Source organism: Balaenoptera ricei, chromosome 9 (genome assembly GCF_028023285.1).
Source record: "Balaenoptera ricei isolate mBalRic1 chromosome 9, mBalRic1.hap2, whole genome shotgun sequence".
NCBI classification, from domain to species: Eukaryota; Metazoa; Chordata; class Mammalia; order Artiodactyla; family Balaenopteridae; genus Balaenoptera; species Balaenoptera ricei.
This window is the reverse complement of record NC_082647.1, coordinates 20031242-20045230: the sequence shown is the minus strand read 5'-3', so window position 1 is coordinate 20045230 and position 13989 is coordinate 20031242. Positions and strand designations below refer to the sequence as shown.

Sequence of the window (13989 nt, the reverse complement as noted above, 5' to 3'; positions counted from 1 at the left end):
TAAAAAAAAGAAAAAACTCCTAGAAGTCCTTAGGTCTCATTGGCCAGACTTGTCACTGGTAAGGGGAATGCAAGTACTTGAATTCACTCCAACAAATCAAGACCTACCCAGGCTCTTGCAGAGCTCATGCTGCCTGTTACCTGATTACGCCAAGGGGAAAAGTGAAGAGAAAGACTCCTTTGATCGGCAACCAATAAATCCATTTAGATAGGCTACTGGAATTTACTATGCAGGCGGTTTCATATTTTCTCTTAGTAACTTGTTTCATTTCCTAGTCAGTGAGGTGAATGTGCTCTCATTGACTAACTCATCCTTCGTCTACTTTTGGGTTTTAAGTTTGCCTCAGCTTGATATATTCTGTCTTTACCAGGACCCTGTCTACCAGTGATGATGTTGAAGACAGAGAAAACGAGAAGGGGCGTCTTGAAGAAGCCTATGAGAAGTGTGATCGTGACCTGGATGAATTGATCGTGCAGCATTACACAGAATTGACAACAGCCATTCGCACGTACCAGAGCATCACAGAGCGCATCACCAACTCCCGAAACAAAATAAAGCAGGTAAGCCTCCATCCTTCTAATATCTGGTGATTGTTGCATCTACCATCAGTCCAGGTGTTATAGCTTGAAGGTGCCCTGGTAGTGGTAATAGCCTTAACGAGTGATTCATACTGATGCTTTGCAGGAGTTTTGCGGGTTTCTGGAAAGCCAGGCTGCAGAGGATCACAGAGGGCATCTGGCCTTGCTTCTTTTCTCCCTTAAGTCTGATCCTTGGCTTCTGCCATTACTTTTTTTTTTTTAATAAATTTATTTTTTATTTTTGGCTGCATTGGGTCTTCCTTGCTGTGCGCAGGCTTTCTCTAGTTGCGGTGAGTGGGGCCTACTCTTTGTGGCGGTGCATGGGCTTCTCATTGTGGTGGCTTTTCTTGTTGCAGAGCACAGACTTTAGGTGCGTGGGCTCAGTAGTTGGGGCACACGGGCTCAGTAGCTGTGGCTCACGGGCTCTAGAGCGCAGGCTCAGTAGTTGTGGTGCAGAGGCTTAGTTGCTCTGTGGCATGTGGGATCTTCCTGGACCAGGGATCGAACCCATGTCCCCTGCGTTGGCAGGTGGATTCTTAACCGCTGCTCTACCAGGGAAGTCCCTCTGCCATTACTTTTCACTGCAGTGTGAAATGGCACAGAGGAGATGGCCTCAACTTGAGGAAGCCTAAAAGGGGAGCTGTTTTAAGACTCTAGGGCCTTTTATTGTTAGAGGTTCTCGTTATAATGTATTAAATGTATTTATTGTGCTCATGTCACACATTCTGTGTGTGTGTATTGCTGTAGCAGTTGAAAATAAAAAAAATTTTTGGTTTTGAGTATGTCACCCCATTTGAAGTTGGTTGTGATTTCTCTGCAGTCATTGTACATTCTTGGTGGTTTTTGAGAAGAAAATCTGACTCACAAATTATTTAAACGTAAATATTTATGAATACTGAAGTTCTTGATATTATTCTTTAGTAGTGACAAGCATGTATTAATTTTTATTTTGTAATTGTCTTTCATATTTTGGAGCTGTTTTTCTTTCACTCTTTTTCTTTCTCCCTTCTCTCTTCCTCTCCTTTCCTCTTCTTGGTTCCTTTCTTCTTCTTTCTTTTTTTATTGGGGTATAGTTGTTTTACAATGTTGTGTTGGTTTCTACTGTACAGCGAAGTGAAGTAGAGTTCCCTGTGCTATACAGCAGGTTCTTATTAGTTATCTATTTTATACATATTAGTGTATATATGTCAATCCCAATCTCCCAATTCATCCCACCACTACCCACCCACCCCGCTTTCCCCTCTTGGTGTCCATACATTTGTCCTCTACATCTGTGTCTCTATTTCTGGTTTGCAAGGCAGAACTTGGTTCCTTTCTTCTTTCCTTCCTTCCTCTCTCCTTCCTTCCCTCCCTCCCCTCCCCCCTTCCTTCTGTGGTTGGTCTTTGAAAAACTTTTGGTTCCTGGGTGCCACATCTTTAGTTCCTAAAGGATACAGTGGGTTCATAAGGGGTATTTTTTATATTTGGCCAAGGGATGAACTGATCAAATAAAGGTTATATACTGTCACATCATAGTTATGTGGTTCTTGGCTATGTACTTTGAGGGTCACTCCTTTAATACCTTGTATTACTGCTCTCTGATAAATAACAATTGCTCCCACTTACTGGGCACTGATTCCTTGTCAGGCAGAATTATGTCTGTTCCCCACTCAACAAATTTAGGATTTGAACTCTGGTCTCCCTGCTCTGAGGTCCTTGATGCTGGTTTTCAGACATCTTTTAAGCAGTAGCCCCCCATTTCTTTGTACATGAGATATTTTGCAGAACCCCAACATACCAGTTGCCTCTTGTTTGGTATTGGGCTGAGAGATGCAGAGCCTCATGCTGGCTCCCCTCCTTAGCGCTCAGCAGCTGACCCTCAAGCACCTCTGTGGCCTGAGAGCTGCATAGACCATTTGAAGTGCGCTGCCCTGTGCTATTTGATTGGTTCGGGAATTCTCTGGATGTACCTGCCCAGTGATGGCTGTGCCTACGATCTCCTCCCATGTTTCTTCCCTGCCTTCTAGACCTTATGATTTGGTAATAGGTACCTAAATGATTCTTCTAAGAATGCTGTTATATGTGAGTTTCAGCCTTGAAGAGTACAGTTCCACAATCAGTAGGTTCTTAACCTTTTTTGAAGCAATGTGGTGACCGCTTTACATTTTAAAATTAACTGGGCATTTTCAAAAGGAATTCTATAATTCTTAGCCTTCACGAGTGGTGAGTTCATCCTGTGGATTTATCGGTGAAGCTAGGTAAAGCTATAGATCAGTAGCTCTAGATATAAAGTGACCTGTAGTCCATTTGGACCCAATATACTAAGCTCAAGAGGGGTCAGAAAGTGAATCTGTAGAGCTGCTGACCTTCTGGCTTTGCCTCGGGTAATCGCAGTAAGAGTGAAGGACCTCTTGGTATTTGTGTTTTCTGATGAGTGTGCTTGACTGGAAGGACTTCGTCCTAATCTGAAGGGAGGCACTGCAGTGGTCTCTGCCTGGACTCCCTGTCACTCCGAGTCAATAGTATCTTTGCCCAAACAAAGAGTGTTTGCTGGTACTGAAAAGGAGACTCTCATCTTGATTATTTCACAGGAGTGTTCGTAGCCCGTCTTTTCACCGTCCTCCTCATTCTCAAGTATGCTGGAGTTTTGAGCAAAAGGAAACAACAACACACTTTTTTCTATTATATCAGACAGTTGTCAAGAAAGTAAATGTCACACAACTCAGTGTTATGAACTAGCCTCAGTATTGGCAAGAGAAAAATAAAGGGCTAAATCTCTTTTCAAGAAAGCCTTTGATAATTGATACGTGGGAGAAGAAAATTTTAGGGAAAAATGAAAGGGAGTTTGTTTTTATTGTGTCATTTGACAGTTTTGTACTGTGAAAGTGTTTCTTATCACCAAGGAAACACTGATGTTTCCTCACTAATCTTTGCCTGTCATTTTTGGTTTTTAATTGCACTTGAGATTGTATACAAAATAAAGGTATGTATACTTTTAAAGTAAAAATGGGGATGATTCAGTAATCATTGGTTTACATTATTTCAGAGCCAAGCAAGATGTTGAGAATGTGTGAATCTGAGTTGAAATTTTCTTTCTGCTCTCTGCCAAAAGAATGGAACGAGGTTTCACTCAGTAAATATGTGTGGAGTGCCAGCTATGTGCTGGTGGTGGTTTCGATACTGAAATCTGTTTTAGATTTCCATGTAATGGAAAATGCCTGTCCCTGTCCTCATGGAGCTTACATGCTAGTGGGAAGACACAGGAAAACAAATAGATGATATTTAGCAACATTGATTTAGTCTCTATATTAAGTGTTTGTTTTGTGCTGAGCAGTGGTCTAGGTCCTGGGGTATAGAAGTGAGTAAAACAAACAAAAATTCCTGTCCTCGTGGAGTTTACCTTCTAGTCAAGAAAGGCAGGCTATAAATTAGTAAGAGGGTATAACAGATGGTAAGAAATGCTGTGCTTAAAAAAAAATTAAATTAAAATAAAAGCAAGGAAGGAGAATAGGGAGTTGCTGTTTTGAACAGAGTGGTCAGGGAAGGCTTCACTGAGGTTATATTGAAGCCAACACTAGAAGAAGGTGAGGGAGACTCCAGAAAAGCACCCCAGGAAGAAGGAATAGCAGGTACAGGAAGATCCTCAAGCAAGAACATGATTGGAATTTGGGGGAGCAGTGAGGTCGGAGCTGGAGCACAGTGAGAAGTGGGGAGAGTGGCAGAGGGAGACGAGGGAGCTGGTGGGGGGTCTGTGGCAGAGTGGGTCAGGTCACGTGGGGTCTTGACCACTGTAAGGAGTTTGGTTTTAACTCTGGGTGTGTGGAAATCATCGTAAGGTTTTGAGCCCAAGAACGGCACGATGTGTCTAACATGTTAGAAGGGCCACTCTAGCTGCTATACTGAGAATAGATTTTAGTGGGGGCCAAGGCAGATGAAGGTGTTCACATTCATGCTTTGTTAGCTTTTAAAGCTTGAGAACACCGAACTGTTTACATTTCCCGTTTTGGTATTTCTTTCATTTATGGATTCTTGTTGGTAGAATCTCTGTCCTTGAGGATAATATGAGCTGACAGATAGATTTGACTCTTCTTCGATGCTCCAGACTTCTTTATATCAGTCAAGTCCACCTGGAATTTTTTTGAGATTAAATGTGCAAATAAAATACCATGTATGATTGATCAGGTCAATTATGTGGATAAGTAAAATAGTTGGGCTGTCTTATTACTGTTGAGTACAAATGAGATGTTACTGCATTAGAAAACCTCAGAATTTATAGGTTCTACCAGTGTCTGTTATAATGACTGTTATAGCAGCACCAGAATAGATGAATATGAATGGATATGAGTTGGGAACTTGGGCCGTATGCTTGTTGGTAGTATTTGAATTTGAGTGTTTCTTCCATCCTGTATTAAGTAGATTAGATGATACCAGGTTTCTTTAAAGATACTAAGTATCCATCTAATGCTTGTCATAGAAGCAGGTAAACTGAAGGGAAAACAGATACTTGTCTCTGTTGTGATGTGCGCACAAACACTTTACATTTCGCCCCAGTTTTGGCTGTTCTGTTAGTGCTTGATCGAGCTCTTAACTCGTTTCTCTTGCCTGTAATTGGAAATAACCATATGTGATTGTTAAAGTGAAGTTGTTAGGGCTTGATCATTGAGTAATGTAACATTCATTACTTAACATTTAACTAAAATAATTTTGTGACTTTTTATATGAAAGTATATGTTGTGAGGTAGAATTAGAATGAAGAATAACCTTAATTGATATAAAAAAGAAAGTCACAGTAGGACAACATGGTTTTGGTAGGAAGTTATTAAAGCCCAGACATAAGATAGGAAATCCCAGCTGCTTGTATGAGAAAGGGAAAAAAGCCTAGAAATGGACATGCTAAACTGTGGGCAAGAATGAGATATCATCATTTAAAATCTAGGCAGTGGTCTGGATCATTAATGCAGTCATAAGAACTACAAGGCAGTCTTTTCATTAAGTTTAACTGTATCTGTATTTGTGTTCTGTATCCAGACTCTGCAACTCAAAAGGATAGTGTTGCCTTTGGAAAAGGTTGAGTGGAGCCTCTCAGAATTTAAGACCTTAAAATGGAAGCTGAAAAACTAAGGAGCAAAAAGCATGAGAAATAAAAGTTTGAGGGTAATTAAAAAATGATCTTTAGTTCTAAAGGGCTTTTAAACAGAGCAGTGAGTAGTGTTTCTGAAGTTCATTTGTTCTAGGCACTTTCTGTTAAGACTATGGGAAAAAATGGCTTGGACGTGTGTTAGGAGGATACGCATGAAAATGCTTATATGTGGATTTGTTTTTACTACAAAAAAGAGAAAATATGATACTCTGTACTTTTAGAAGTAAGAATAACGTTGATTGTTTCATTAATTTTCATTTACCATCCCTTGCTTCTGAGGAACTTTACAGGATATTTCTAGTCTACAGTATCAATGAGGTGCTTGCACATTTGTTGTATTTTATTACAGATAATACGCACACTCAAAGGCATTCCCCTCCTCCCCTAATACTTCATCCAAGTTCAATGCTTTTCTGATTTTATGACTTAAAAGTTAGGGCCTCCACCACCTCCCCTGTGCCTCCATCAGCATCCTCCTCTGTCACATGTCCCAACGTGTTGTTCAGAGGCCGCAGTTCATTTCCTCCTCTCTTGATCTTTCTCAAGGCAGGGTTGCAAAAATCTCTATCTCTCGGCTTTCTGTGTCATCTCACATATCCATTCACAATGACCTCTTGGGCCCTGTGTTCCTTATTTTCTCTTTTTCTAATAGTCTCTAATTAAAGTGATTTAGTTCTTGTTTTTTGAAACTGAAATTCTTGTTTTTTCTGAACAGGTGATTTGGAGCAAATGAAGTTACTAGAATTCTAAGGAAGCAAAGGAAACTTGTGTTTGAGGAAGGATTTCTTTACTTGGGTTGTTTTTTTTTTTTTAATTATTTATTTATTTATTTATTTTTGGCTGTGTTGGGTCTTCGTTTCTGTGCGACGGCTTTCTCCAGTTGCGGCAAGCGGGGGCCACTCTTCATCGCGGTGTGCGGGCCTCTCACTATCGTGGCCTCTCTTGTTGCGGAGCACAGGCTCCAGACGCGCAGGCTCAGTAGTTGTGGCTCACGGGCCTAGTTGCTCCGCGGCATGTGGGATCTTCCCAGACCAGGGCTCGAACCCGTGTCCTCTGCATCGGCAGGCAGATTCTCAACCACTGTGCCACCAGGGAAGCCCTTTACTTGGGTTTTGATGTCATGATTTGAAAAGCTTGACTCTTCATGGATTTATTTAAGGAAGAAACAGAGTAACAGAATTTTTGAATCTTAACTATCCTGATTAGATTAGAATGGAATTAAAATGCTGTCACCACATTTCTAAAAGAACAGGGCTTTGAGAAATAAACATTTAGGTGGAATACGGTACCTTTCTTACATTTACCTGCATTTATTCTTTGATGGACATAGCCCTGTTTCTCCCCTCCCTTTTTCAAAAATCATATTTATTGAGCTAGCGTTTACATACAATAAAATGCATTATTTTTAGTTCAGTGAGTTTTGTCAAACGTATATATCCTTGAATGTGTTTCCATTGCCCCAGAGACTTCTCTCCTCCTTCTTTATAGGCCATACCCCCAACCCCATTTTGCTCCAAACAAATAACTGATTTGAAATCTATCACCATATATTATTTTTACCTGTTATAGAACTTCATAGCGTGTATACTCCTGTGTCTGGCTTCTTTTGCTCAGTATAATGTTGAGATTCTTCACATTTCTTCCCTTTTATTGCTGACTGGTATTCCCACTGCCACCCTAAGTTTTAAAAGAACATTTCTTCATAACTGACTTTCTGATCAAAAAGCTGAAGCCTCAGGGCAATTTAGTATTAAAAGTTCTTTTAGCTTCTTATGTCTGCAGCTTTGGCTAAACTGTTTAGGAAATAGTTTTGGTGATGTTCATTTTCCACACAGCCTGATGCCATCTCCCCCACCCCCAAACACACACACACACATTCTACCTTCCTTTTCATTTTTCCTCCATGTACTATGCAAAAATGAGGAGTGAGCTGATTACATTGTATATATCCTAGTGTGAAATGCCATAATGGTCTTTTTTTCCAATCAGAAGGGAGTTTGCCAAGCTTTACTGACACCCTGAAAGTTTATCTCCCACTATCTGGATCAAGAGCCTAGTTGGGTGTTGTATGACATAAAATTTATTTTTAACAGTTTCCATAGTAACCATTACACACAGAGGGAAAAGCTGAGAAGTATAGAACCAAGGTGATATAAGTAGAATATCAGAAATTAGATTCTGAGAGATTTTAACTAAGATTTAACATAGAATGGATTTAATAGCTAGAGTTCTTAACCCAGGCATCAAGAACTCCTAGACAATCTAGGAATGGCCTTGAGAAATGTGTTTAAAAAATCAAATAAAACCACAAATGCTGATAAAAACCAGCATTCCCCTACCTCATCCTACCACAGTACTAATTCCAACACTTCAGAGGTACGGAATTTTACTCTTTTAGTTTTTGTTTTTGTTTTTTTTCAGATATTTGTGTTTCTAAGTAATATGCTTATACTACTTTTCTGGATTTTTCTATTTTAGACATTGTATATGAGCTTCCAGTTATGGTTTCTCCTTCACTCTTTCCCCCACCCCACCTCATCTTCTTCCCTCATCCTCTCTGTATAGTTGTGTCCTAGTTTTTGGTTAAACAGCTGGTGCTTATTTTATTATAACAACGTAAATATTTACATCTAAACCATCCAGCATACTATTTTTGCTTGTGCAATTTTGTTTTCGTTTTCCTTGGAGTTAATGATTGTAAAATCCCATTGCCTTTGTTCTTAATCGGTTTCCCCCTTTCCTGGATCCTCTGTTTCTCCTTTTGTTTTTCTCTTATATTGATGGAATACATTCTTCAGTAGCTTGCTGAGATATGGTGCATATGAGGTTTATTTTTTAAGAGCTTGCATGTCTGAAAATGCCTTTATTTTTTCCTCACACTTGATTGATAGGTTTTCTGGGAAATAATTCTCTCTTAGGAGTTTGAAGATACATTATTCCTTTGTCTTGTAGCTTTTAGTGTTGCTGTTGAGACACATTCTGATTCACAGTCCTTCGTATGGCTTTTTTTCCTCCTTTGAAAGCTTTTAGGATTGTCTCTGTATCCTTGTGTTCTTACGAGTCAGGATAATGTGCCCTGGGTCTTTTTTCACTCCATTGTCTCGAACACTCTGTGTGCCTTTTCAATCTGAAAGTTCATGTCTTTTGCTCTGGAACATTTTCTTTCATTTTATTATTATTTTTTCTCCACTTTGTCTCACTTTTCCTCCCCTGGAATTCTTATTTGGACCTCTCGGATCAACCAACCCCATTTTCTTTTATCTCCTATTTTCCTTTCTTTGTTTTTTGTGTCTTACTCTTTGGAGATTTCAAGAGTCTCTTCTAACCTTTGTATTGGATTTTTTTTTTTCTATCATATTTTTAATTTCCAAGAGCTGTTTTTCATTTTCTGAATTTTTTATAGCATCCTATTCTTGTTTCATTGGTGTAATATCTTTTCCCCCAAGGGATATTAATTATAGCTTTTTAAAATTTCTTTTTCCTGCCTAGTTTCTGTTCCCCTACTCCCCTCAGCACTTTTTTCTTTGTTTTGATGCCTGTCTTTCCATATTACAGGCTTTCCTTGATGTGTGGTGATCCTTGGCTAACTGTTTGGATGGAGGAGGGAGGTATACTACAAAGCTGAGATGGAGCTCATAGCATGTGGTGGGGCTTGTCTAGCGATGATTGGGTAGGGACCCAGCAGTTTCCTTGGTAAAACCTCAAATATCACTATCGATAGGTCTTTTCACTTGGTTGTTTTTCCCAGGGGAAAGCCATCAGTTTCCTGTGTTGGGGCTTCAAAGTCAAGCTGAGTGTTATCGGAGCCAACCCAGGAAGGAGGCTGTGAGGGTCCAGGGAGGGCTGAGGACCTTACTTGTCGGTGGGTCCACTTTGACTTCATCTTCCTCTTTTCTGTCCAGTGCCTCACACCCTCCTCTCAGCTGTCTGGCATTTCCTGGTCCAGATTCTTTCTAGTTCAGTTTCTTCAGATTGTAAACCTCCTATTTGGCCAGTGCCGTGGGGGAGGGAATTACATGTCTGTGTGGTTTGATGAGGGTGTTGGATGCAGGCTCAAAATACTTAGTTTCAATCCTGTACTCTTGCCTTCAGTATTCTTGGTGCCTCCTTTTCAGTGTTAGCAAACCCCACTTGATGCCAGCCGTCTTCTTACCAGCTTCCAAGGGTTTCTTGCCATCCTTGCTGTTCCCTCCTCTCTGTTCTGTCTTTTCTTTGTATTTTATGCTAAAAAATAAATAGAATTATTTTGTTAACTCTTTGGGATTGATGGAAGGAGTAGAGGTGATTAGAACCTTCTTCAACAGATTGTCAAAGGGGTCTGTAACTCCCCCAAAAGCTAACAGTCATTCTTCTGTGCTAATCAAGACAGATTACAAAATCTGTTTATTCAGGGCTCTTTTTACATTGGACAGTTTGATAAAAGCATGATTTAGGTATTGTCCTAAAGTTGTAGGATTGGATTAGATGCTGTCTCAAGATACCTTCTAATTTTAGCATTCAATCTTCATATTTTCCATGTTTGCTGGAAAAATGTCAAAATTTAGTTTTACAGTCACCAAAAAATAGCATCATGAGTCTGTGTACCACCACACCAAATGTTGTAAAAGAAGACAGATTTTTAATTGTTAAAAACATGGTAGACTTTCTAGGGTGATGGGAATGTCCTATATATCGATGAAGGTTTGGATTATTGCAGGTGTGTATGCATTTGCTAAAACTCATCAAGTGATACACTTTCATGCATAAATTTTACCTCAAACAGAAAACAAAACCAAAACTGTAAACAAACATGAAATTCTAATTTAAATAAAAATACATGTAAAGGAATGTCAAAAGTATATGAAAGTAGTTCTATGAATTGTGAAAGGTCATGATTCTTTTTATTTTTTCACGCTATAAAAATCAAATTTTTAATTAGGGTAGAACATGAAAATACACTTATCATGTACATGGTGACTACCCTTCCCTGCTCCTCTTCTCCTCCTCCTCCTATGTTATCAAGCTGTGCCTAGGCTGGTCAGCAAACTGTGCAGATCTATGAGAATGCCTGCAACTGTCTTATTTAATACCTAAAATCAGAATACACGGAAAAAATTCTTGGTATGTTTTAATTCCCTTTATTTCACGACTGTCTCTGGAAGCGTCTACTCTTTTCTGGAAACTGGGCTTACCTTCATTTTAGTCAGTTGAGACGAATGTCCATTTCCTTCGTTATCAACTTCAGCTAAAGTTCTAGACCTAGAAGGATGGACCAAGTGACCTATCAGCTGAATAGGAAACATGCCAGGAAGAATGGGGAAGGAATAATAGCACGGACTCTCAAATCAGTCATTCCCTTCTAGATATATTAACTTTGGTGTGGAACTTCATATTTTCAGAGTATATGCTCTATATCCTGAGTAATTTTCTCCTTTCACGGGAGAGAAAATGCAGAGAAGTGGAGACCTGAGCAAGTGAGTCTGTGTCATAACCAGGATTAGAATTTCGCAAGCAGATTAACCACAGCAGAATGAGTGGCAGTGATAACTAGGAAGTGTTACTTATAGCAGTACTGGTGAAGAATACTAACCAAATTGTGGGTTTAGGCTGGAATGACTTTGGACTGACCCAAGATTGAAACTGTTCTCTTGTAGGTAAAAGAGAATCTGCTTTCATGCAAGATGTTGTTGCACTGCAAACGAGATGAGCTTCGGAAATTGTGGATTGAAGGAATTGAACACAAGCATGTCCTGAACCTGCTGGATGAAATCGAGAATATCAAGCAAGTGCCTCAAAAGCTGGAACAGTGCATGGCCAGCAAGCACTATCTCAGTGCCACCGACATGCTGGTAAGAGCACAGCCTGCGCTCCTGGGCATTTCTGCTAAGATAGAGTGCTTCCTTCTGTTCTCTCTGAATTCTGTATGAAGCACATGACAAACTGCCCTCTTGGGATTCACGTGCCCTTGCAGGTGAAGCCTGCCTGGTTCTCTTCCTAATGTCAGTGTTTGCAATAGTAGGCGATTATTATTTACATTGTCTGCCTTTGGAACAGCGGCAAGAAGTATAATGGTAAGAAACCAGTACTTAAGTCATGTTGGAATGGTAATGAGAGGTGTTTGTTTTAGCTTCAGAGGAAGATAGTTAATGAATCCCATTTTGAAGAATGAAATCTGCATGAGAGAGAAGTTTAGGATATTTATAAACTATGTTCCACAAATTCTGTGAAGGACTATTTACATTAGGGCTTTGTTTTTTTCCTTTAAGTTGATAAGAAAGAAAATAATTTTGGGGGGAATAATTCTGGAATAACTTTGTCCAGCAGGACTATTCCACAGTCTAGCCTTTAGCCTGTATCTTCATCCATTCTGCTACTTTTTAAAAAAAATTAATTTATTTAATTAATTTATTTTTGGCTGCGTTGGGTCTTCATTGCTGTGTGCAGGCTTTCTCTACTTACTCTCTGTTGCCGTGCGTGGGCTTCTCATTGCGGTGGCTTCTCTTGTTGCGGAGCACGGGCTCTAGGCATGCAGGCTTCAGTAGTTGTAGCACGTGGGCTCAGTAGTTGTGGCTCGTGGGCTCTAGAGCACAGGCTTAGTAGTTGTGGTGCACGGGCTTAGTTGCTCCGCGGCATGTGGGATCTTCCTGGACCAGGGTTTGAACCCGTGTCCCCTGCGTTGGCAGGTGGATTCTTAACCCCTGTGCCATCAGGGAAGCCCATTTTGCTACTTTTTGAATTAGGAATGAAAATTCAGAGAAGGTTGCAGCTGGTGGTACATGTGGCTGAGCGTCAAGATAATGAATAAAAAAATAAAAATACACATCTTGCTCCCTAAAAGCGCTAACTTTCCTAGGGCCTGTGGCTGTTAGCAAGGGCTGCTCATTCCACCTCCTCTTTCCACACAGACTTCCCTACTTCCTTCTCACAGTTGTCTGGCGACTACGGAAACTCTCAGGAGTAGATGGACTGTATTTGGATTTTCTTTTCACAGTAGGTGAAAGTCCCTTATCTTTGTTTCAACAAATTAGATTGGCTGTAACACTGGGGAAAAAAAAAAAAACACTGAGAGGAATTAGTGGGAGAAAAACAGGTTAAATCCTCTAAGTGGTTCTAATTCATTCAGACTTTCAAGAGGAATTTTGCTCTAAGTCCGTCATAAGAAGCTTTAAAGGAAATTTGGTCACCAAGAGATGAAATGTGCCGTGATATTCTCTCATATATTAAAACCTGGTTGTGTGATAGTGAATAGTCAGTTTCCACAGTGGAGGGAGATTAATAATGGTCTTTTCTTTGGAGTGGTAAAATAATTGGGTATTTTCGGTATCTTTATAGTGTCATCTTCCTTAATAATGACTATACGGTGTCCAACAAAAAAGTTAGTCACTTCTTAGCTTTGCTGTTGGTTTATGTGTTAGGAAGGCATATATGTGCTAAATATTCAAGATTCAGCAATCTGAATAGATAAGCTTATATATATTTGTGTAGCATTTACACATCTATTTGAATCATGATTTTTTGTAGTGGGCCTGCTTTTAAGTAAGTGCCATATATTAAAAATAGGTTGTTAGAATTTATTTTGGTGTTAATTATGTTCATTTTAGGATTTCAGATTTTAGGATTAGCCTTTATTCCTTAAGGGCTAATTTATTTAAGAGCTAATTAATAATGAACACTGTCTTTTCTTTTTTTGTTTTGACTTAAGGACCTCATTAAATACTTCTTTAAATTCTTGGCTGTAAGTTACAGAAATTCAGCTCTAGCTAGCTTAGGTAAAAGAATTGCTTTACTCATGTAACCAATCTGCTAAAAGAACAGAAGTATATGTGCAATGCCATCTGTATGTTTTTGCATGTTTTTTCATTGTTTTACTATAGACTTTCTTCCACATGTGGGCGGGGTTTGGGTGTGTGGGGAAAAGAAGGGTTGTGAGCTGTATTTTACATTTTTCCAGCTTTGCAGAGGAAAATAATCTTCTAATTCAAAAATGGGGGTCAGATCTAGATTAGGCAGCTTGGGTACTGCGATTGTCAGTTCCAACTAAAACTGTGGTTGGGGGAAGGGGGGGTCCTGGGGAGTTGTGTGGGAAGGAAGGGCAGTCACCTCTAGAAAAGAGTAAGTGTGAGAGAGATATTTCCCAGAAGTTCCTCTTTTTCTGTTTGTAGTTCTTTATGTACTCTGGATACTTATCCTTTGTCTGTTAGATGGATTGTAAATATCTTTTCCCCGTTGGTGGTATATCTTTTTGTTTAGGGTGTCTTTTATTAAAAAGTTTTAAAATTTAATTCAATAATGTTTTTCATTCTTTATTTCCTT

At 39.6% G+C, this 13989-nt stretch overlaps 1 protein-coding gene across 1 annotated transcript in view; it reads left to right on the top strand.

The window, feature by feature from the left end:
- The window catches only part of EXOC4 (exocyst complex component 4), an 823186-nt gene that overhangs the window by 19039 nt on the left and 790158 nt on the right, over positions 1-13989 (top strand). Inside the window, exons 2-3 of the mRNA XM_059933354.1 lie at positions 371-560; positions 11331-11525. Coding sequence (XP_059789337.1) covers positions 371-560; positions 11331-11525 — 385 coding nt within the window. The remainder of the gene's footprint in view (positions 1-370; positions 561-11330; positions 11526-13989) is intronic.